Below are 25,047 nucleotides of genomic sequence, written 5' to 3' on the forward strand. Positions count from 1 at the left end.
CGCATGTTAGACATGCAGCTGTAACTCATGTTGATGGCGTTCCTGTTGAATATCTTCCTCAGTTGATGGTCTGGGGTGAAGCACTTCTCCAAAAGTTTAGTCTGTGCTACGACCAGCACATTCCTTTACCCTATAATTACACTGAAACAGTTTTAAAGAAAGGTTTCCAGCGTTGGTCGTAGCACAGACTGCATGTTGCAACACACGGATGAGAGACACACCAAGAGCACCGTGTTGTCTATATTATGCTGCTGTAGCTTCGCAAAGCTTCTTAGTTAACAGTTAACTTATAACCATACACCATTTAACACATAGATATGCTGCATTATTACTGAATCACCGGACATCTAAGGACCTCAGTTGATGGCCCTCTTGCTGAGGACCATCAACTGAGGAAGATATTCAACAGGAACACCATCAACATGAGTTACAGCTGCATGCCTAACATGCAACACATAATATCGCCCCACAACACAAGGATCATCAACAAACCAATGACAAATGACACCTTCATCACAACCGGACTCCCCCAACTGCAACTGCTGTGTGGACGACTCCTGCCCCCTCGAGGGAAAATGCCAGATGAAGGGAGGTATCTGCCAAGCTGCGGTGACGAGAGAGGACAACGGCGAACAATGGCGTAGAGACATACGTGGGTCTAACAGAGGGAACATTCAAAAAGAGGTTTTATGCACACGTGTAGCTTTACAAACAACCGTTTAAGAATGTCACATGTTTAAGCCCTTATATTTGGTCATTGGTGGACAGAGACATTAATTGTTCAACCACCTGGAAAATCCTCTCAAAGAACAAAACATATTCAACCAGCAGTAAAATGTGTAACCTATGTCTAACTGACAAATGTGGAGGGGAGAGCTCAGGCACTGCAGGCGCCAGTGGCAACGGAGATAAAGCCCATCGTCGAAACATATGGATGTGCCGTCACAACAGATATATGGACTGAGGATTACCACAAAACACGATTCTTATCCAGCACCATTCATTACGCAGACAACGATTTCCGTCTCGTTTCGAGGGTGGTGTTTGCATCTCCCTTCGAAGATGGTGTGTCAAAACCAGGGGAGAACATCAGCAACCGGCTGTTTGGGAAACTCCATGCGTTTGGAACAGACGCGTAACTGCTAGTTGGCCGTGTTGCGTTTGTCACTGACCCTGGAACCAACATAATTACTGCCCTGCGTGGACACACCAGGCTCAACTGCAATGCGCACATCCTGAACGCCGCCCTGACGAGTGCATTTGCCCCAGACATTTTGGCCAAGACACCCGAGCTGTCTGAACTGTTGACCAATGCAACAAATTGGTCAAATATTTCAAGAATTCAGGTCTGCAGAGCCGCTTGAAGAAATCCCTCGAGCAATCCATTGAGACCCGATGGAATACAGATGATGAATGATGTGCTGGATTCCACACTGCAACAGCATGAGGAGATCTCCACGTTACTGGTGACCAATAACCAGTGGGAAAGAATTGCGCAGATCAACGCAAACACTTTGAAAACAGTGGTTGCGTTCCTCAGGGTATTCAAGGATGCTGCTAATGACCTTGAGTCCAACAACTCCATTCCGAGCGCATTGCTCTGCTGTGGTCCGTCCGACTCATTGAACACTGCCAAGCAGCATCCCTCCATCCCTTGCTCTCCGAGGTCGGCAATGTGTGTGCCTCACGTCTGGAAGAACTGATGGGCACTAGTCAAGTCAAGTACGTTTTATTTGTCCCCAGAGGGGAAATTGTTGTGTAGCATTGACAACATTTAAACACACAAACACTCCACAGAACACATAAGGCAAATAGCTACAACATGTAGTGAGGAGAACAAAGCCAACAAAAAGCAATGCAACAGTAAACAGTGTTAACAGCGTGTATCCAGGTGGAGCTGGCATTACCTTTACTGTTGGGGTTTAGCAGTGAGATGGCTGAGGGAATGAAGGGGTGTTTGTGTCTACTGGTTTTGACTACTGGGTATTTGAAGCGGGAACCAGAAGGCAAGGTGTGTTACTCTAGGTGCAGGGGGTGGTGCTGTCAGACAGGATGGATTCTGCTTTCCTGTAACTTAAGCTTCGTCCATCTTATTTGCGAGGGATCTAGCGTTGGTTAGGAAAATACTAGGGAGCGGCGGTTTGTGTGGCCGCCTCCTTAGCCTCGCCAACACGCCGGCTCTACAGCCTCGCTTTTGCCTACTGTCCCTGCGCCGCCTCCGCCCCCTGTCAGCGGGGATGGTAAACCACGGAGAACCCGGACTCCTGGTTACGTCCGCCGGTGAGTCATGGGAGCGGAGAAACTCTGCAGAAACAGACTGCTCGTTCTGTGGTCCTATCTTTAGGAGATCGAATCGGCTGTAGATGTTGTTCGCCCAGCAGAATGTCGTCAAGACGAGCAACAAAACATACAAAGACAGCCATAAAACGCACCGACAAGAAGAGCACTGAGCCGCTGCGCGCCGCCATCTTGTCGGAAGCCGGGAGGCGAACTCATGGCTCCCGCACCGATACCGGACTGCAACCCTCCACATGATGTACAGGACTGCAACCCTCCACATGACGTACAGGACTGCAACCCTTCACATGACGTACAGGACTGCAACCCTCCACATGATGTACAGGACTGCAACCCTCCACATGATGTACAGGACTGTACCCATCCACATGATGTACAGGACTGCAACACCCCACATGATGTACAGGACTGCAACCCTCCACATGATGTACAGGACTGTACCCCTCCACATGATGTACAGGACTGCAACACCCCACATGATGTACAGGACTGCAACCCTCCACATGATGTGCAGGACTGCAACCCTCCACATGACGTACAGGACTGCAACCCTCCACATGATGTACAGGACTTCAACCCTCCACATGATGTACAGGACTGCAACCCTCCACATGATGTACAGGACTGCAACCCTCCACATGACGTACAGGACTGTACCCTCCACATGATGTACAGGACTACAACCCTCCACGTGATGTACAGGACTGCAACCCTCCACATGATGTACAGGACTGCAACCCTCCAAATGACGTACAGGACTGCAACCCTCCACATGACGTACAGGACTGCAACCCTCCACATGACGTACAGGACTGCAACACCCCACATGATGTACAAGACTGCAACCCTCCACATGATGTACAGGACTGCAACCCTCCACATGACGTACAGGACTGCAACCCTCCACATGACGTACAGGACTGCAACCCTCCACATGACGTACAGGACTGCAACCCTCCACATGACGTACAGGACTGCAACACCCCACATGATGTACAAGACTTCAACACCCCACATGATGTACAGGACTGCAACACTCCACATGATGTACAAGACTGCAACACTCCACATGACATACAGGACTGCAGCACCCCACATGACGTACAGGACTGCAACACCCCACATGACGTACAGGACTGCAACGCTCTACATGATGTACAGGACGGTAACACGTCACATGATGTACAGGACGGTAACACATCACATGATGTACAGGACGGTAACACGCCACATGATGTACAGGACTGCAACACTCCACATGACATACAGGACTGTAACCCTCCACATGATGTACAGGATGGTAACACGTCACATGATGTACAGGACGGTAACACGTCACATGATGTACAGGACGGTAACACGCCACATGATGTACAGGACGGTAACACGTCACATGATGTACAGGACGGTAACATGCCACATGACATACAGGACTGCAACACTCCACATGACATACAGGACTGCAACCCTCCACATGATGTACAGGACGGTAACACTCCACATGACATACAGGACTGTAACCCTCCACATGATGTACAGGATGGTAACACGTCACATGATGTACAGGATGGTAACACGCCACATGATGTACAGGACGGTAACACGCCACATGATGTACAGGACGGTAACACGTCACATGATGTACAGGACTGCAACACTCCACATGACATACAGGACTGTAACCCTCCACATGATGTACAGGACGGTAACACGCCACATGATGTACAGGACGGTAACACATCACATGATGTACAGGACGGTAACACGCCACATGATGTACAGGACTGCAACACTCCACATGACATACAGGACTGTAACCCTCCACATGATGTACAGGATGGTAACACGTCACATGATGTACAGGACGGTAACACGTCACATGATGTACAGGACGGTAACACGTCACATGATGTACAGGACGGTAACACGTCACATGATGTACAGGACGGTAACATGCCACATGATTTAAAAGACTGCAACACTCCTGACTCCTAAAATGCGATGCTGCGGATGCTGGGCCCAGATGCAAGAGACAACGTGATAATATGTAATATGAATGCTTTAAATAGGCTATTGTCTTGAATATTATGTTGTAGGATATCTTGTTTGTAGCCTTATTGTAAAATGATCTTGTTAGTCTCTGTATATTTGTGAAAAAGCCCAGGCCTGCTAATAAAATAACAATAATAAACGTTATATACAGCACTTTTCAAAAATAAGTTTACAGAGTACTTCACAGACATAAAAACAGAAAATATACGGTTCAGTTACACATTAGAATAAGTTCAATGCAGTCAAGGAATAGAAACAGATAAAAGATAATGAATTAAAAACCTGAAGAATAAATAAATGAATAAGAGCATAAAACAAAATAAACTCTAATTAAAAGTCATTTTATAAAAATTAGTTTTTAAGACTTTTAAAACAATCCAGTCCAACAGTGCAAAGGAAATTATCCACCAGATGCAGTTTGTCCTGGTCCCGGCCGCAGCAGAGGATGAGCCACCACCAGCCAGAAAACAAAGCTCAGACCAAGTTACAAACTAGGAAGACGAGTCATCCTGCGTTTCAACACCAAAGCCTGTTGATGATGAAATAGTGGAATATCTTAGCATCCGAGTGCCGGACAACCCTGACCCAGACAGTGTGCTTCAATGGTGTCAGTTCAACAGAGAAAACTGGCACTTGTCACCATGATCATCCCTGAATCTAGTGCGCTGTCAGAGAGGACATTTAGTATCTGTGGGCGTATCTTGGAAGAGAGGCGTACAGGCCTGGGATCGCAGTCAGTCTGCAACATCCACTTCCTCCACAGGCCTGGGACCACAGTCAGTCAGCAAAATCCTCTTCCTCCGCAGGACTGGAACCGCACTCAGTCAGCAACATCCTCTTCCTCCACAGGCCTGGGACCACAGTCAGTCAGCAACATCCTCTTCTTCCACAGGCCTGGGACCACAGTCAGTCTGCATCAACCACTTCCTCCACAGGCCTGGGACCACAGTCAGTCAGCAACATCCTCTTCCTCCACAGGCCTGGGACCACAGTCAGTCAGCAACATCCTCTTCTTCCACAGGCCTGGGACCGCAGTCAGTCAGCAACATCCTCTTCCTCCACAGGCCTGGGACTGCAGTCAGTCAGCAACATCCTCTTCCTCCACAGGACTGGGACCGCACTCAGTCAGCAACATTCTCTTCCTCCACAGGACTGGAACTGCACTCAGTCAGCAACATCCTCTTCCTCCACAGGACTGGAACTGCAGTCAGTCAGCAACATTCTTTTCCCCCACAGGCCTGAGACCACAGTCAGTCTGCATCATCCACTTCCTCCACAGGTCTGGGACCACAGTCAGTCAGCAACATCCTCTTCTTCCACGGGACTGGAACCGCAGTCAGTCAGCAACATCCTCTTCCTCCACAGGACTGGAACCGCACTCAGTCAGCAACATCCTCATCCTCCACAGTCCCGGGACTGCAGTCAGTCAGCAACATCCTCTTCCTCTACTGGCCTGTGACCGCAGTCAGTCAGCAACATCCTCTTCTTCAACAGGCCTGAGACCACAGTCAGTCTGCATCATCCACTTCCTCCACAGGCCTGGGACCACAGTCAGTCAGCAACATCCTCTTCCTCCACAGGCCTGGGACCGCAGTCAGTCAGCAACCTTCTCTTCCTCCACAGGCCTGGGACCACAGTCAGTCTGCATCATCCACTTCCTCCACAGGTCTGGGACCACAGTCAGTCAGCAACATCCTCTTCTTCCACGGGACTGGAACCGCAGTCAGTCAGCAACATCCTCTTCCTCCACAGGACTGGAACCGCACTCAGTCAGCAACATCCTCATCCTCCACAGTCCCGGGACTGCAGTCAGTCAGCAACATCCTCTTCCTCTACTGGCCTGTGACCGCAGTCAGTCAGCAACATCCTCTTCTTCAACAGGCCTGAGACCACAGTCAGTCTGCATCATCCACTTCCTCCACAGGCCTGGGACCACAGTCAGTCAGCAACATCCTCTTCCTCCACAGGCCTGGGACCGCAGTCAGTCAGCAACCTTCTCTTCCTCCACAGGTCTGGGACCACAGTCAGTCTGCATCATCCACTTCCTCCACAGGTCTGGGACCACAGTCAGTCAGCAACATCCTCTTCTTCCACGGGACTGGAACCGCACTCAGTCAGCAACATCCTGTTCCTCCACAGGCCTGGGACTGCACTCAGTCAGCAACATCCTCTTCCTCCACAGGCCTGGGTGCACAGTCAGTCAGCAACCTTCTCTTCCTCCACAGGACTGGAACCACACTCAGTCAGCAACATCCTCTTCCTCCACAGGCCCGGGACTGCAGTCAGTCAGCAACATCCTCTTCTTCCACAGGCCCGGGACCGCAGTCAGACAGCAACATCCTCTTCCGCCACAGGTCTGGGACCACACTCAGTCAGCAACATCCTCTTCCTCCACAGGCCTGGGACCGCAGTCAGACAGCAACATCCTCTTCCGCCACAGGTCTGGGACTGCACTCAGTCAGCAACATCCTCTTCCTCCACAGGCCCGGGACTGCAGTCAGTCAGGAACATCCTCTTCCCTTACTGGCCTGGGACTGCAGTCAGTCAGCAACATCCTCTTCTTCCACAGGCCTGAGACCACAGTCAGTCAGCAACATCTTCTTCTTCCACAGGCCTGAGACCACAGTCAGTCAGCAACATCCTCTTCTTCCACAGGCCTGAGACCACAGTCAGTCAGCAACATCTTCTTCCACAGGCCTGAGACCACAGTCAGTCAGCAACATCTTCTTCCACAGGCCTGAGACCACAGTCAGTCAGCAACATCCTCTTCTTCCACAGGCCTGAGACCACAGTCAGTCAGCAACATCTTCTTCTTCCACCGGGCCTGAGACCACAGTCAGTCAGCAACATCCTCTTCTTCCACAGGCCTGAGACCACAGTCAGTCATCAACATCCTCTTCTTCCACAGGCCTGGGACCACAGTCAGTCAGCAACATCCTCTTCTTCCACAGGCCTGGGACCACAGTCAGTCAGCAACATCCTCTTCTTCCACAGGTCTGAGACCACAGTCAGTCAGCAACATCTTCTTCCACAGGCCTGGGACCACAGTCAGTCAGCAACATCCTCTTCTTCCACAGGCCTGAGACCACAGTCAGTCAGCAACATCCTCTTCTTCCACAGGCCTGAGACCACAGTCAGTCAGCAACATCTTCTTCCACAGGCCTGGGACCACAGTCAGTCAGCAACATCCTCTTCTTCCACAGGCTTGAGACCACAGTCAGTCAGCAACATCCTCTTCTTCCACAGGCCTGAGACCATAGTCAGTCAGCAACATCTTCTTCTTCCACAGGCCTGAGACCACAGTCAGTCAGCAATATCTTCTTCCACAGGCCTGGGACCACAGTCGGTCAGCAACATCTTCTTCTTCCACAGGCCTGAGACCACAGTCAGTCAGCAATATCTTCTTCCACAGGCCTGGGACCACAGTCGGTCAGCAACATCCTCTTCCGCCACAGAAGTTTTCAGTAGGCCAAGTGATTCATTCATGTGTCTCTTTTTGCTGTTTGTTAACTACAAACTGGTGTGATGATGTGTGGGCTGTTGAGCACAGGCTACGCTTGAATGTTTTTTAAAGAAAATACCTTGAGGCATCTGGCTGTACAGCTAATAAGCTGCTGTTGTTCATTTTGTTATTTCTAATATTATGATATGTGTAAAAGTGGTTTGGTAGGCATTAGCCTAACAGTTGCGATGTTGTCTACTAAAAGCTGGGAGATTTTTATTTATTTTATTTCTATCAACCGAATAAAAACTTTGTTGCAAAGTGGTCGATTAGTTATTCAGTTGTGTTTAATGGTGCAGTAGTTTGGTACATCAGAGTGTTGTGTATAAATGCAGAGCAGGAGAACACAATAGAGGAGCGCTGCTCCTAATCATTGTGTTAACAGACACAGGGGGAAGAATGTAAAACAACCTCAGCAACACAAACAACACAGCTTCTAATAATAATAAGGCTCAAAAATACACTTTAATTTTGCTCTAGAATAGCTGTACTTATTACACTGGAAGATCTGTAATTATTATACTAGTATCAATGTAATTATGCACTAGTATCAATGTAATTATGCACTAGTATCAATGTAATTATTACACTAGTATCAATGTTATTATGCACTAGTATCAGTGTAATTATTACACTAGTATCAATGTAATTATGCACTGGTATCAATGTAATTATTACACTAGTATCAATGTAATTATGCAATGGTATCATAGTATCAATGTAATTATGCACTGGTATCAATGTAATTATTACACTAGTATCAATGTAATTATGCACTGGTATCAATGTAATTATGCACTGGTATCAATGTAATTATTACACTAGTATCAATGTAATTATGCACTAGTATTAATGTAATTATTACACTAGTATCAATGTAATTATGCACTGGTATTAATGTAATTATTACACTAGTATCAATGTAATTATGCACTGGTATCAATGTAATTATGCACTGATATAAACATTACATTGAGGGTAATTATGCAGGGTGGGACACCTGCAGCCACTGTATTGTTTATAAGGGTGGGGACACCTGCAGCCACTGTATTGTTTATAAGGGTGGGGTACCTGCAGTCACTGTATTGTTTATAAGGGTGGGGACACCTGCAGCCACTGTATTGTTTATAAGGGTGGGGACACCTGCAGTCACTGTATTATTTATAAAGGTGGGACACCTGCAGTCACTGTATTGTTTATAAGGGTGGGGACACCTGCAGTCACTGTATTGTTTATAAGGGTGGGGACACCTGCAGTCACTGTATTGTTTATAAGGGTGGGGACACCTGCAGTCACCGTATTGTTTATAAGGGTGGGGACACCTGCAGTCACTGTATTGTTTATAAGGGTGGGGACACCTGCAGCCACTGTATTGTTTATAAGGGTGGGGACACCTGCAGCCACTGTATTGTTTATAAGGGTGGGGACACCTGCAGTCACTGTATTGTTTATAAGGGTGGGGACACCTGCAGTCACTGTATTGTTTATAAGGGTGGGGACACCTGCAGCCACTGTATTGTTTATAAGGGTGGGGACACCTGCAGTCACTGTATTGTTTATAAGGGTGGGGACACCTGCAGTCACTGTATTGTTTATAAGGTTGGGGACACCTGCAGTCACTGTATTGTTTATAAGGGTGGGGACACCTGCAGCCACTGTATTGTTTATAAGGGTGGGGACACCTGCAGCCACTGTATTGTTTATAAGGGTGGGGACAGCTGCAGTCAGGTGAGACTGAAGAGGTGACTTAGCTGATGATGAAACATATCTGTCAGTAAATGTGGTGTCCAGATGACCTGATTCAACCTTCTGTGATTTTAATGGTATTATTATAACGGTATTATTATAACGGTGTTATTATAACAGTATTGTTATAACGGTATTATGATAATGGTATTATTATAACGTTATTTTTATAATGGTATTATTATAACGGTGTTATTATAACAGTATTGTTATAACGGTGTTATTATAACGATATTATTATAACGATATTGTTATAATATGAGATGACATGACCTCTGTCTACCTCGCTCTGTCTTACGCTTCATGTGTGTTTGTTTGTGTTTCACGAGAGAATGAAGGAAGCTGAGAGCAGGAAACCTCGTTCTACACTTGGAGACAGACAGACGGAGATGGATGGCATAAATGAATGAGCGATAGTTCACATTATTCATTAATAAACACTGTTTATCAGGCAGGAATGATCCGAATGGGTCCGGATGAGTTTTTCTTCATCGAGCCTTTGGAGCGAGGAGAGGAAGAGGAGGGAGGAGGAAGACAGCACATTGTCTATCGCTCCTCTGCTGTCATCAAGAGACCAGCTGTCAATCAAACTTCTGACAAACACAAACCTGGTGAGAACTTTACAAACAAACACACACACACACAAACAAACACACACACAATCATCATAATCATTATCATCGGCAGTCACTCGAAGCGAGTATGACTGTCCTCCCCGTCGGGTTGTCTACTTGTGGGTCTTCAGACGACTGTAGAGGCCCATCCACGGTCCACAGCCTTTGGTGCAGTGTGGACAGGGGAACGTGGTGGCGGTCCACAGACTCTGGTGCAGTGTGGACAGGGGAACGTGGTGGCGGTCCCCAGACTCTGGTGCAGTGTGGACAGGGGAACGTGGTGGCGGTCCACAGCCTTTGGTGCAGTGTGGACAGGGGAACGCGGTGACGGTCCACTGACTCTGGTGCAGTGTGGACAGGGGAACGTGGTGGCGGTCCACAGACTCTGGTGCAGTGTGGACAGGGGAACGTGGTGGCGGTCCACAGCCTTTGGTGCAGTGTGGACAGGGGAACGTGGTGGTGGTCCACAGCCTTTGGTGCAGTGTGGACTGGGGAACGTGGTGGCGGTCCACAGCCTTTGGTGCAGTGTGGACTGGGAAACGTGGTGGCGGTCCACTGACTCTGGTGCAGTGTGGACAGGGGAACGTGGTGGCGGTCCACAGACTCTGGTGCATTGTTGACAGGGGAACGTGGTGGCGGTCCACAGACTCTGGTGCAGTGTGGACAGGGGAACGTGGTGGCGGTCCACAGCCTTTGGTGCAGTGTGGACTGGGGAACGTGGTGGCGGTCCACAGACTCTGGTGCAGTGTGGACAGGGGAACGTGGTGGCGGTCCACAGACTCTGGTGCATTGTTGACAGGGGAACGTGGTGGCGGTCCCCAGACTCTGGTGCAGTGTGGACAGGGGAACATGGTGGTGGTGGTTGGGGGTGATGGTTGAGTGTTTACCTCTCTCTCCTTGCAGTGCTGTGGCTTTCCCTCTGCAGCACAGTGGAGTTCCATGTCATGACGTGCAGCTCCTTCCTGCATGGATTTCTTCAGGAGTGTCTGTCCAGTGCAGTGTGTTCCCTGTTGCTCGAGGTGATGTTGAGTGTCTTCAGACTGGTCTTGATATTGTCCTTGAAATGTTTCTTTTGCCTGCCGGGAGCTTCCTCACCTTCCTTCAGCTGGGGGTACAGGATCTGTTTGGGAGACGTGTGTTGGACATGTGGATGACATGGCCTGTCCATCGGAGTTGGTGCAGCATTGTTGTGGTGGTGATGCTAGTCATGTTGGCTTCTTCCAGAACGCTGATGTCGGTGTGTCTGTTCTTCCAGCGGATCCTCAGCATCGTTCGTAAGGCTTTATGGTGGTATTGTTCCAGGGTTCTCAGGTGCCTGCTGTAGGTCAGTGGTTCTCAAACTTTCTCTGCCATGTCCCCCTTTGGAGGAAGAAACATTGTCATGCCCTGTCCCAACAAAATGGTGACAAAATGAGCCAAGTTTAATTTCATTTAAATAACATCAAGACCATGAACAATCCTCTCACCTTTCTCTCAGTAATCTCTGTTGTGCAAATAAGAAACGCAAGTCCCACTTCCGCTTCATCAAACCTCTTTTTGTGACATGTGTCACTAGATTGCTCCATCAGTCTGTGTGCTTTTTTTCAAAAACAGAAAAACGAAATATCACGTAAAAATCCCATTGCCAGAACAATAACCATAAAGTTCAATTTGTGCCAAAAAAATCAAAAACAAATGCAGATATATATATATATAAAAAACCCCGATTGTTACGGATATTTTGGGGGGGGGGGGTCTTTCTTTCCCCTTGCGCCTGTCTTCTGTGCAGAGCTGACCGTAACCCCCCGGGACGCCGCAGCTGTACGCCGCGTCACGCCCGGGAGATCCGAAAAAACAACAGTAAAAACTACAAATCCCAGCGCGCCCGGGTTCCTGGGTGTGACGTCACGTCCGGCCCTTTCGTTTGTCGGGAATGGCTGATCGGTAAGCTGTGTGGCCCCCCGGCAGAGGAAGGGGCGGCGTGTTACGCACCTCTCTCTCCGCCGCAAACAAGCTGTGAGCTCCGGCTGCTCGAGCGGGACTGGCGGGAGCCGAGACTGCGTTCTTCGGACCGCTGAGAGGAGACGCCCTCGCGGGTCCCGAACCGGCTCACGGCTGCGGTGACGTAAGCATGGCTGCCGGTTTACTCGCCTCTGTTGTCATATCAGCTCTGCGTTGGCTTTCCTCATCTTTTCACGTTGTGCTACTGCAGTGGCAAGTTCCGGTTGTGGGCTAGTCGCGGCTGTACCATCACAACTGGGGGCTCGTCCGGGATCGCTGTCAGGCTATCAGGAAGCTAACGTGATTAGCATGCCTGATTAGCCGAGCAGTTAGCTAGCTCCTCGTCAGCAGAGGCGGTGTGGGGCTCAGGTGGGGTGGACTTGTGGCAGCAGGAGACGCTGGTTTCCGCCTGCTGCAGCAGCGGTAAGTCGAGCTAGCAGCATGCTAGCTGCTCGTGTGACTGAATAGCGATGGCTCAGGTACACATCCAGTCAGCAAGACAGCTCTAGCACCAATACCCTCTGTGGGCTTTGTTCTCTAACAGCCGTGTCAACGTGGAGACATGGGTGTGTGTTTCTGTTGTCCGAGTCAGTGGGGTCATTAGCTTGGGAGTGCGGCTGGGTACAGGCCAGCGCCCGAGTCCAGTGCCTGAGTGACCGTGACTAATGGAGGCTGGTTCATAGCGTTGTAGCACGGTGTGATTTGAGCGGTCTCCTGTTTGTTGTGTTGCATTGCTGTGGTTTGCAACAGATGACATTACACTGGTAAAAGCAGGTTGCTCTGCTTGTTGTTAGCAGCTAACTTGGCTAGCTACACATTGTTTCACCAGATAAGCTTCATATATATTGTTAGTTATTTTTGAATTAATCTGTATACACGTGGGGAAGATGGCACCCGAGGATGGAGCCGTTTGTTGCGTTGTGCTGCGTTAGACAACGTTATGAGTGATTCCTCAGAGAGGGTCGCCGTATTTGCCCAGTGTATTTCCGTTAATCATTGTGGCACTATTGTTAATTGACAGTATTTGCTATACAGCTAATCTGTGCATGTGTTGGTCTCATTTGTGTATTTCAAACGCTTTGCAAAACGGACACCTTTGATGTGGAAGAATACTGCAGCAGGCTTACTAGCCGTAGTGAGCTGTTCGGGTTGAAGAAGGAACAGTTGGGGGTTGTAGCCCAATATTATGAGATAGTCACTGGGTCTAGAATAAAAGTAAGTGAGACTGTGCAGCTTATTCCGGATCGCCTGAATCTACCTGATCCAGAGAAGGAAGAGGCAGCCAGGCTCAAACGGGAAGAGGAGAATAGGAAGGTGGAAATGGAGAGAATTGAGCTAGAAAGAATTAAATTAAAAGAGGAGGAGGAGCAAAACACTGAGCAAGCTGGCCTGGCACTAGAAAGAGACAAAGTGCTGTCTCAGGACCCTGCTTTGCGACAGGTCCCAGACAGCCGCTTTGATCCCACTAGCTGTCTGAGGCTAATACCCAAGTTCAACGTAACCGAAGTGGGTGTTTTCTTTGAAGGTTTTAGAACATTGCTGAGGAGATGAAATGGCCACGGGACAAGTGGACATGGCTGATTCAGAGGAGTTTGGAAGGGAGAGCTTAGGAAGCATATGCCACTTTAGATGCCACGCAAAGTAGGGATTATGGTATGGTAAAGAAAAATGTGCTAGCAGCGTATGAGTTAGTTCCGGAAGCATACCGCCGGCAGTTCCGGTCCCTAAGAAGGAAAAGTGATGAATCTTTTCTGGAGTTAGCTAAGAGACTGGAGTTGGAGTTTGGCAGGGGCTGGCCTCTACTGGGACCTCCACTTTTGAAGGCATCTGTGCACTTGTGCTAATGGAACAGATTAAAAAGTGTATGCCCCAGCCCATAGAAATATATCTTAATGAGTGGGACAAGAAAGATCTCAGAAACGAAGAAGGAGGAAAACAGCTCCTCATCTATCGCTCCTCTGCTGTCATCAAGAGACCAGCTGTCAATCAAACTTCTGACAAACACAAACCTGCTGAGAACTTAACAAACAAACAAACAGGCTCAATAAACTGGTCCGCAAGGCCGGTGACGTTGTGGGGGTGGAGCTGGACTATGGCGGCGGTTTCTGAGAGGAGGATGCTGTTGAAGTTATGTGCCATCATGGACAATGTCTCCCACCCACTCCATGATGTGCTGGTTGGGCACAGGAGTACTTTTAGTAACAGACTCACTCAGCCGAAATGCACTACAGAGTGCCACAGGAGGTCATTCCTGCCTGTGGCCATCAAACTTTACACCTCCTCCCTCAGAGGGTCAGACACGCAGAGTCAGTCAGTAGTCATCAGACCAGCCCTCCCACTTGTTCTACCCTGTCGGGTTTTGTTTGTGCTGCTTGTCTCGTGCTGCGGTAGTGCAGGATAGATAGGGTGTTATGTGCACCATATGTTTATATATTTTGTTCTTATTTCTACTTCTTATTTATCTTTTATTTCTATTTGTTTCCATTTTCTTGTTATCTTGTATTTTGTTAGCTTTTAGTTTTTCTTTACGAGAGCGTGAGTGTCTGTAATAGGACCCAGTTTCTCCTCGGGGATGAATAAAGTATTCCCATTCTGATTCTGATGTGCCGGCTCATGACTAGGGGCTTCCAGATCTCACAATCTTGCCCCCGTTGCCACTTGCCGGTCGCCATAGGACTTAATCCGGGATGTTAGGTTGGATTCCCTTCATGCCAGTCACCATAGGACTTAATCCGGGACGTTAGGGTGGATTCCCTTCATGGAGGACGTCTGTGTGTGACTTTGTTTAACGTGGAGAGACTGGTGCACAGACACCCACAACACGGTCCTTGACAGATCTGGGTCAGGATCCAGTAGCATCGATTCCAAGATGACTGGGGACCCATTTCTGCTGCAGCCCTCATCCGCCTTCTCAGCCATTGTGATGTTTCCCTAAAGTCAGCCATCATCCTCTGCCTGTTCCACCGTTGAGGTCTTGGTTGGATTGCTCTTTGTCAGGGACCTCCCCCTTGACCTTACCGCCATGGGTGACCCTACTAGGAGCATAGCTCCAGACGGCATTGCTCTCGGGATCTCAGGACCATACAGGCTTCTCCAGCACGACAAGGGGACAATCCATGGAGAAAACACGCACACACACACACACACACACACACACACACACACACACACACACACACACACAGTGGTGGAAGGTGTCAGTTGAAACAAAACAGACTAAAAAGTGAAACAAACCAAATATAATGAGTGTCATTTTTATAGTGTGATATCAGTGATGAAAAAGCTACCTGCATGTCTCTCCGTCTGTCTGTCTGTCTCGCTGTCTGTCTGTCTGTCTGTCTGTCTCTCCATCTGTCTGTCATTCTCTGTGTCTGTCTTTCTGTTTTTCTTTGGTTTTTTGTCCCCCTGCCTGCCCGCCTGCCTGCCTGCCTGACATTATTTCTAATGGAAAGAGAAAAAAACAGAATTATTCCAGGAAACATGCCAGCAGGGCTTGAATCATTTTATTTATTTCTCTCCCTCTCTCTCCCTCTCTCTCTCTCCCTCTCTCTCTCTCTCTCTCTCACAGCAGCTTTTACCACATGGCAGTGTGGGGGGGGGGGGGGTTCTTTCCTTCTGCGTGTGTTCAAGTTCAACCATGATTTCTTGTTGGCCGGTGGGGAAGGTGCTGCTGGTGACTCTCATTTTGAATGGCTCTCTGGCATTTAGTGTTTTTTATTGGCTTTAATATAATACGTATGATAATTAAAGTCCCATTCAGAACTTTGCAGTCAGTAAGAAGGTCAGTTCCTGACCGGGTTGGTCATACCTAAGTCAGTTTGTAATGGTCGCCTAGTCCATCTTAATGTATGGCATTTTCTACAACTTATTTAAAATGCTGTGTATGTGTATCAGTTGCCTGTTTTGGGGATCAACTTTTCTTGCACCGATGTTGTATTGATTTCTGTTTCCCCATCGCCAGACAAAAGAGTTCACATGGCAACAGGTAGGCTATTGGTTACAATGAGGTGAAGGTAAGTGTTAGGTTGAGGTTAAGGTTAGGTTGGCTTTAAGGTTAGGTTAAGGTTAGGTTCAGTTTAGGTTATGGTTAATTAGGTTAAGGTTGAGGTTAGGTTAAGGTTAGGTTAAGGTTAGGTTGAGGTAAGCATTAGGTTAAGGTTAGTTTGAGGTTAGGTTAAGTTAGGTTAAGGTTGGGTTGAAGTTAGGTTAGGTTAATTCAATTCAATGTATTTTTACGGCTCGCCCACCCCGCGCCGTGGCCCGCCCACCCCGTGCCGGCAGCCAATCAGCTCGTGAGGTCCGGGCTTAGTCGTCAGGGCTGGGCTTAAGTTTGCTGGTCTCCCAGCGCCCGTTGTCAGTTCGTGCCGTAATCTCCTCACAGGAGTGGTTACTCTTCCCTCCCGGTGCATTTCTCTTCAAGTTTATCTCAGCCCTTGGTTTACTGTTTTCTCTGTGAAGTTTCCCTGTGGAGGTATCCTGCCGTGTTCCCAGTTTGGATTACCAGTGAGTTTTTTTCTTGGACTTCCTGTTTTCTTAGTCGCTCATTGCCCTCCTGTGTTGACTGTTGTATGAGCTAGTAATAAAGTACGCCAGTTTCGGCTAATCCCATCTCTGCCTGGTGTCGTGCGCTTGGAGTCTTCCACAAACCCTAACAGTATTATCACTAAAAACAATGTGCAGGCACATGTTAAAGTGAATTGAGGGCTGTGGCTTCACCAAACAGTGCAAGACAGATACACCCAAACACATCAAACACAGTATAAGATATACACACATGAAGACCACAGCAACAGCTTGTGGAAAGAAGCTGTTTTTGAGCCTGGTAGTGCGGGCTCTGAGGCTCTTGTAGCGCCTCCCAGAGCGCAGGGGGGAGAACAGTCCATGGTTGGGGTGGGTGGGATCTCTGCTGATGCTCAGACCCCTTCGAAGGCAGCGTTTGTGATAAATGTCTTCTATGGCTGGGAGCTGGGTACCGGTGATATGCTGGGCCGCCTTGACGACCCGCTGCAGAGCTTTCTGGTCTATTGAGGTGCAGTTGCCGTACCACACTGAGATGCAGATGGTCAGGATGATCTCTATGGTGCAATGGTAGAAGTTGGTGAGAATTTTGGGGGATAGACGGGCGCTCCTCGGCCTCCTCAGGAAATGCAGGCGTTGTTGGGCCTTTTTCACAAGGGCCTGGGTGTTTAATGTCCAGGAAAGTTCCTCGCTGATGTGGACTCCAAGGAATTTAAAGCTGGAAACACGCTCCACTTCCACCCCATTGATGTGTATGGGGGAGTGGCTGCAGCTTCTAGACCTCCTACGACCAATGACTGTAGTGTCATCTGCAAACTTAACTATAACATTTGAAGGGTGAGTTGGCAGGCAGTCGTGGGTAAAGAGGGAGAAAAGGAGGGGGCTCAGAACACAGCCATGAGGGGCACCTGTGCTGAGGGTCAGGGTGGAGGAGGTGTGGTCACCTAACCTAACAGACTGAGGTCTGTTGGTCAGAAAGTCCAGGGTCCAGTTACAGAGGGAGGGGTTGAGGCCAAGGGAGAGGAGTTTGGTGGTTAGTTTGGTGGGGATGATAGTGTTGAAGACAGTTATGTTAGGTTGAGGTTAGGTTGAAGTTAGGTTAAGCTTAGGTTGAGGTTGGGTTGAGGTTAGGTTAGGTTAAATTAGGTTAAGGTTAGGTTGAGGTTAGGTTAAGGTCAGGTTTAGGTTCAGGTAAGCATTAGGTTGAGGTTAGGTTAAGGTCAGGTTCAGGTAAGCATTAGGTTAAGGTTAGGTTAAGGTTGAGGTTGGGTTTAGGTTAAGGTTGGGGTTAGGTTTAGGTTCGGTTAAATTAGGTTAAGATTAGGTTCAGGTAAGCATTAGGTTAGGTTATGGTTAAGATTAGGTTGAGGTTGAGGTTAGGTTAAGATTAGGTTGAGGTTAAGGTTACGTTAAGGTTAATCAAGCATCCCAGTGTTGTATCAAACTCTGGCTAGGGGGAAACAGATCTCGATGGGGAAACAGAGTTCGATACAACTTCGGCATGTTTAAACGGGGAAGGGGGCACATGACGTTTACCTGGGGGGAGGGAAATGGCGTCGGAGTCGGAGAGCGAAACTGAAAATGGAAATGAGGATGGGAGGGTTAGAAAAGGAAGAAGAATGCATCAAATTGCTTCAGTGATTCTTGTCAGTCACTGGGAACAGAGGAAACATATCTTGTTCGGATGATGGCCGTGACAAGAGTACATGGGATTTTCAAGGACCCACATGTGGCCGTAAAGTTTGTAGGGAGAAAACTTGGAGCTGTATGATTGATCAGGATGACTAGAAGTTATCCTTATCATTGATTATCATAGATTGCATATCAAGGCGTCAGAGAGCTAGAGCCCTTAAGATCAGGGTATTTAGAAGGTATCTGTGTGACTTGCTTCCCACTCGTATTAAAAGCAAAGAAGAAGGGAGTGATAAGTGGCGTGCCGCTGTCAGTAGGGGCTGAATCATTTCAGAACGTTGCAGAAGAATGACTAGATTCTGAGAAGGAGGACATCAAGTCTGCCTGTTTGACTGTTGAAGTGGAGTTGCCGGAAAGAGTGTACCTTGATTATGTAAGTTACAGGGTGAGGCCGAAGGAGAGCTCCTCTCACATGTTTTTTGCTGTCAAGAATATGGACATGTTGCTGCAGTATGCAACAACAGCAACTTAGTTTTGTATAATGCATTTCAAGAAACACAAGGATGCTTTATACTAGATAAGAAAATAAATAAATAAAACGAAGATCAGAAGAGTACAGACCATAGGTCTAAGTAAAAAGATAGGTTTTCGGTTGTCTTTTAAAATTGTCCAAAGAAGCAGTGTTGCATAATGTAAAGTAATCAAAAGATGTGGGGAATGTGGGGAGGACAGCTGCAAAGTAGAGGCGTGTAAAGTTGAGAAAGTAAAAGCCAAGTGTCTGCACTGCAAGGGAAATCATGATACAGGTCAGCACAGTGTCCAAGAAGAATTAAGAAAAAGAAAGTGAATAAGATGAGAGCAGAAATGGGACTTGTCGTGCTGAAGCTGCTAAGAGTAGAGAGAAATGATGAGATGGTGGAAGTGCAAAAAGAACCTGAGCAGAAAAGGAATGGAACTGACCAGAATATCTGCATGGACAAGAAAAGAGGGTTTTTTGGCGTTCATTGCCAGGGTCATAAATTATGCTGCTGGAAAAAAAAAAGGGAAGTCGGAAAGAATCAAGATGGCACTGGACGCTGCCAGGAGATATTTGAATGTTTTTGAAATATCTGGAGAAGATGTCGCTGTTCCACTGAGAGGGATTTGCATCAACTCAGGCTGAGTCTGGGTTATAGAATGGACAGTGTCCTGAATGGGATCACTTAGGGTGTACAATGTAAATAATTAGTACTGTGAAGTTCTTACATTTTAGTAGGTGCCTGTAATGCAAAATTTCAGATGCCAACCGCCAATAAAAACCAAGAAGAAGAAAAAGAAGACATTTACCTCTTCGCTGAGCGTGCGGACAGGGGAGCAGTTGGCGTTTGGAGGCTTTGAACACGCAGAATTACCAGGAGTTTCACAAACCTTCGATCTGCACCTTTGTTTTTGTGGATTATACCTTAAAGGGCCTCACTGGATTACTGCAAGTCGAAGACCCCTTTTCTAACTGGACAAAGTGGTGAGATTGCGTGGGCTTTTTATTTTTATTTTTTTGCTTTTGTTTGGAAACTTCATTTATATGAGACTATTTAGTTATCTTTATTAACTTTTTGGACATTTAGTCAGGGATCCACAGGCTCAAAAATGGGTTGAACCTGACATGGTCTGCCGTACTTTTTGTTTGTGTTTTTTCTGTTAACTTTGACACTAAGGTCCAATAATTGAAGGGTCTGCTCTGCCGGAAATATCGCGGAAAAAAATTGTGGCCATTTTAGTGTATGCACCCTTCATTTTTTGACAGAAAAATGGGAAAAATTATTTTTTTCTCCAAATCCTCAGTGGGTTGGGTAGGCTGTCAATAAATGCACTCCAGATACACAGAACACATGTGGTGACGATATCCACTGAAAAAATAACTTAAAAAAATTTTCTACATGATTTGGGATCAATTTAATGCAAAAATATTTAGTCGTTTTTTCACTTTTTCAATAATTTCATCTTTACTTCATTGGCAATCAACTATGGCCCCGAGTTATGACATCAGTCAATATGCTATTCTTTTCACTAAACAGTATACTCCTTCCACAGAAAAAATTATAAAAATCCAACCAAAATCATTGGTTCTGTGATGATTTTACAACTAGTTGGCGATCAACAAGCTCAGAACCTCGACAGAATTTTGGGCTACTCTCCAAATCCCGAAAGACATACTGGATATTTAACATGGTTGTTAATGTCCACATTATTAAACATCATGGTCAAGGCATCTTTTTGATTTTAACATAACCCTGTTCTCCCAATGGAAATGTGAAACACAAGAAACATAAAACAGCAAAATGATTTTTATTACTTTATTGTGTCAGATGACAACTAATTACAAAAAAATGAAATTAAACTTCAACTGAACAAAATAATTTAACATAACTTGATTAACAAGGTGCAGCAGGTCCCTGTGAGGTGGGATAGTTAGGAGGGTGTCACACTGCAGATACTGCTCTGGGGATAGACCTCTACCCTCACCACCTGAGGAGACAGCAAACAAGACAGGCAGGGTGGGTTATACAGCAGCGCAACACAAGATGCACCCCCCCCTCACACACACGCACACACACACACACACACACACACACACACACACAAGGCCTACTTACGTTATGCGTCACTGTCTTCAAGCGCAAGTTCAATCCTTGAACATGTGTTGGGGTCCCCGGTGCAGAGACATGCAATGCCACACTTCACATTGGCTCTTGCACAGGAGCCTCCTCGGGCACACATGCTTTTCTTGCAGCGACAGTATTTGCTGTGTTTGAATTCAGAAGGTTTTGCCTCCTTCAGCATCATGGTTGCCACCAATTTGCCATTGACAAGCTGTCTCCCAAAATCACTGGCAGCCGGGTAGGTTGGCTGAACCATGTGTGCCCGCTTACACACAGCCAAGTGATGCAGGGCTCGGCGAAGGTGTAACAGGAAGGCATCTTCAGTTGGTGGAAGGCAACACATGTCTCCTTTGATGCTCGCAAAGAGATGGGCTCGCAGTGCATCCAGAGTACCACCAAAGTCACTGCTGTCATAGAGTGACACCATGTATCGCCTTGCTACTGTTATGACCTCTTCCTGAACATCCAGGCCTTCCTCAGGGTCACCGTACCTGCACAGCGGCAGAAGATCTGTCAGGTGTTTAATGGCAGTTGTGTAAGCCCGCCTTTTTCCTCTTCTGTACAGATAGCTCACTGTGTCACATCCGGTAAGTATGTAGGGCTGAGGAGAAGGGATGTAAGATCTGCAGCTGCAACATCATACTTCCCTGCCAGAGCTTTCATGATGGCATGAACAGGTAGGAAGATATCCATCGTCTTCACCCACAGCTCCTGCCGGCCATCCATGTGTGTGATGCAGTACATGCACATCATGATTACATCTGTGTCAGTCGCAACCACTACAGCGCGTTTGTGGTGCAGAATTTTTACTGAGTATGCAATGTGAGCAAACATCCTGGTATCTGCCTCCTTATGTTTCTCACAGGAAAGTTCTGGAAGCTCAACCTGACAATCCGCTGACAACAGGACAGTGCGACCAGGATCACGGAAGATTCCACCAAGAATAAGTGTGCATCCTGCAGGAAGTGACTTGTTCTGAGCTGCCCATGCTTCTTCCATGTAGTTCAACAGATTATCTTTATTCAATGGATCGTGAATGAAACCTTTCCATTCAGGTATAGGGAGAGTATCATGTGGCTTGTACTCCTTCATTTTGCTAGAGCAGGTCTTCATCCTCTTCTCTCGTTCCTCACCTTTCAGACTTTCAGCAGGGGAGACATCATATCAGTCACCAACAAAGTGGATACAGTCACACTTGTCTGGGATGATTCCAAGGAGCTGCCTCAGGTACTTTCCTTGCAGTTCATGGAAGGTGCTGCTCCCAAGATGTTGGTAACGTTGAATGAATGCCATGGCATCTACTACCATTACAACAGGCTTGTCAGACAGCGGTAGTCTGTCCACTTCCCCCCATGAGCTGCCAAGGACTGTCTTGATTGCAGCCAGGTAGTCTGCCTTGTTTCCTTTACGCATAGCATAACCTTGGTCAAGGGACGGATCTGGCTCAAACAGAGAGGCTGAGCAACTTGTCCATTCATGACCAAAGACTTCCACCTTCCTGTCTTCATCTAAGTCCTGCACAAAGTACAGGTTCCGGACAACTGCACTCTCTTCCTCGTAGACCTTCTTGGCTTTGAATGCCATGGAGAGTGAATTTTTTGGCTTTGCTGCAAAGGTGGCAAGTTTTATTTGGGCTACTTTCTCACTGTCTGTTTTTCTTGCTGCAGCCAGTGCTTCCAGTCCTTTTTCACGAGCGCTCGCCAAGTCTGCAGATGGAGCTTTGTGGCCTGTTGAGGTGTTCATCAGCTCCTGTTCTTCACATGTGAATGGATTGATCATCTGGTTGTTGATAACATCTGTTATTTTCCTTACACTTTCTGCCTCCTTTGTACCTTGGCTGTTAAAGTCCTCATGGTGTTTGGTGTCATCCATATCCAGGTGTGCCATAGCCTTTGTCTGCTCTGACATGGCTGTCAGAACTGGAAGAGCTTTCAAGTATTTCTCCATGGCCACTGGCAGCTGACTGATGCCAGTGAAGAGTTTTGTTTTGGCATCACGGTTGTAGGTTTTCTCAAGTGCCATGTCTGTCCAGACACCATTGAACCGTCCTTCTGTTTGACGTACAGTGAACTTCCCATCCTTGACTTCCCTATGGATGTTTGGAGCCAGTGTAGGCAGGCTTCTCATTGCTTCTAGGTAGTGGGGCAGGCAGGATACATACTTGTAGTGGCCAGCAGCTACAAGGTATGGTAACATCTTTTCTACTTCAGCCAGGTGTTGCTCCACAGACCTGCACGCTCAGCATGGATGAACCGTTTCAGAATCACCATATCCATGTACATTAGCCATAGCTTTGTGGTAGGTGAGGAACATGCTTCATCAAACTCAGCCATCAAACATGACAGCTTTTTCAGTTGGTCAGTTGCATCAGCACATGCAGAAGATGCCTTCTGTACATCCTCTTCTGACAGGGCATCTAGGAGTAGCTGGACATTTTTGGCAAGCACACACATGTACTCCAGGTCCTTCTCTTCAATGACCAACCATCTGGAAAATGCTTCCCAGTGTAGGGCAAACATGGCTGCATACACCATAGTGTGGGCATGCAGCATTGCATAGTAGTCTTTCCCACTGATGATCTTGTTTGCTGTTCCACGGAGACAGACATCAGCTTCGACCATGATGTCTTCGATTCCAGTGGACTGCATCAAATGCCCAATGGCTCCAAGGAAATTCTGAGCAATGTGGAAGCCACCCATGCGCAAGATAAGTTTGGCATATTTCTCTTGGTTATTCTTTTGCAGACTCAGAACCACCTCATAGATTGCTTGGTCACATGTGATGATGGCATACTCTTGGCCATGTTTTCTCGACACACCCATGCAGTACTGAACTGACTGTTCAACCACATCTGGGTTTGTTGGTGACTTGGGGAAGAAGGGACCATAGCTGATCACAGCTGCAGGGGTGGCATCGGGGATGAGAAATGCCTGGAATGAACTCCATGTTGGAGCAGCGCAGCTTGGTTTCAGGTCCTCCAAGAGTACAGTAGGGCAGCTATGCACCAAATGCCACAGGATGCTCAGGTGGTCAAGAGGTTCTGCTAGACACACAGGTAGCTTAGGCTCTGTTTCAACTCCAACCAGGGAGCGACTCCTTTGACGATCTTTTAGACTGAGGTGGCTTTCCTTGGTTTTACACAGCTGAGAAGATTGCAGGGATGATTGGCGGGTTTTCAGCAGAGGTAAAGTAACCATTGGTGTGGGGTCTTCATCTGGATTCTTGTACTGGAATATGACATGTGTTGTGCCATGCAGTGTTCGTCCATCCTTTGTGTACTCTTTGAAGTCAAGGTTGTCAAATGCAAACTGTGTGAATCGTCCAACCTTGAGGTTCGTTGGTATGAAGGCACCATCCTTAGTTGCCTGCTCTTAAACTGATTTTGCCATTGTTGTAATATATCTCTGTGCTTCTTGGTAGCTGATGCTGTTCCCAAATCTATTTAGAAGTGACACAGTCGACTTGCTTCTGGTTTCCTTGAGGGTGTGCAAAGCTGTTCCAACGTGTTTTGGTGTTGGGATCTTGGCAGCTGCTTGGCAGACATCCTGGGCAAGGTTGAGAACTTGTTCTTGCTGCTTAGGACTGACTTTCACCCGGCTGTCCTCACCTAACTCTGGGGATGCGTCTGTTATCATCCATGCCAGGTGGTTATACAGGTTACAGCTCACTCTTCGGGATGCCTCCGGGTATGATATCTCTAGCTGCAGTGACAGGTCTTCAGTCATACTTCCAGGCATCTGGTGACTTCCACTGTCTGGAGCCATTCTGGTTTCTCTTGCCACCTTCAGTGCCTGCTTCTCTGCCTTACGTTGATCCTGGAGCTCCTTCCGTATTTTCTTTGCAGTGTTGTAGGAAGAGACTATGGTGTCATCAGGTGTCAACTCATCATCACTTTCTTCTTCATACTCTGCCTCTTCAGCTGTCTCCTTAAGTTCCTTCAACTTGGAGAGCATGCAGCCAACATTCATTTCTGCTGAGCAAATCAGGCTAGAGCGTCCTTTCTGTGGCACAACCATTATTTTACAATTACCAACTACTTCATATTGCCTTTTAAGGCGGGCTATCA

General features: G+C 47.5%; 1 protein-coding gene across 2 annotated transcripts in view; it reads left to right on the forward strand.

Moving 5' to 3' along the window:
• LOC130116828 (A disintegrin and metalloproteinase with thrombospondin motifs 2-like) overlaps positions 1 to 25,047 on the forward strand; it is a 304,782-nt gene that overhangs the window by 36,472 nt on the left and 243,263 nt on the right. For both annotated transcript variants that reach the window (XM_056284894.1, XM_056284895.1), the window contains exon 3: positions 10,050 to 10,209. In XM_056284894.1, coding sequence (XP_056140869.1) covers positions 10,050 to 10,209 — 160 coding nt within the window. The remainder of the gene's footprint in view (positions 1 to 10,049; positions 10,210 to 25,047) is intronic.

This window comes from Lampris incognitus, chromosome 8 (assembly GCF_029633865.1).
Source record: "Lampris incognitus isolate fLamInc1 chromosome 8, fLamInc1.hap2, whole genome shotgun sequence".
Classification (NCBI taxonomy): domain Eukaryota; kingdom Metazoa; phylum Chordata; class Actinopteri; order Lampriformes; family Lampridae; genus Lampris; species Lampris incognitus.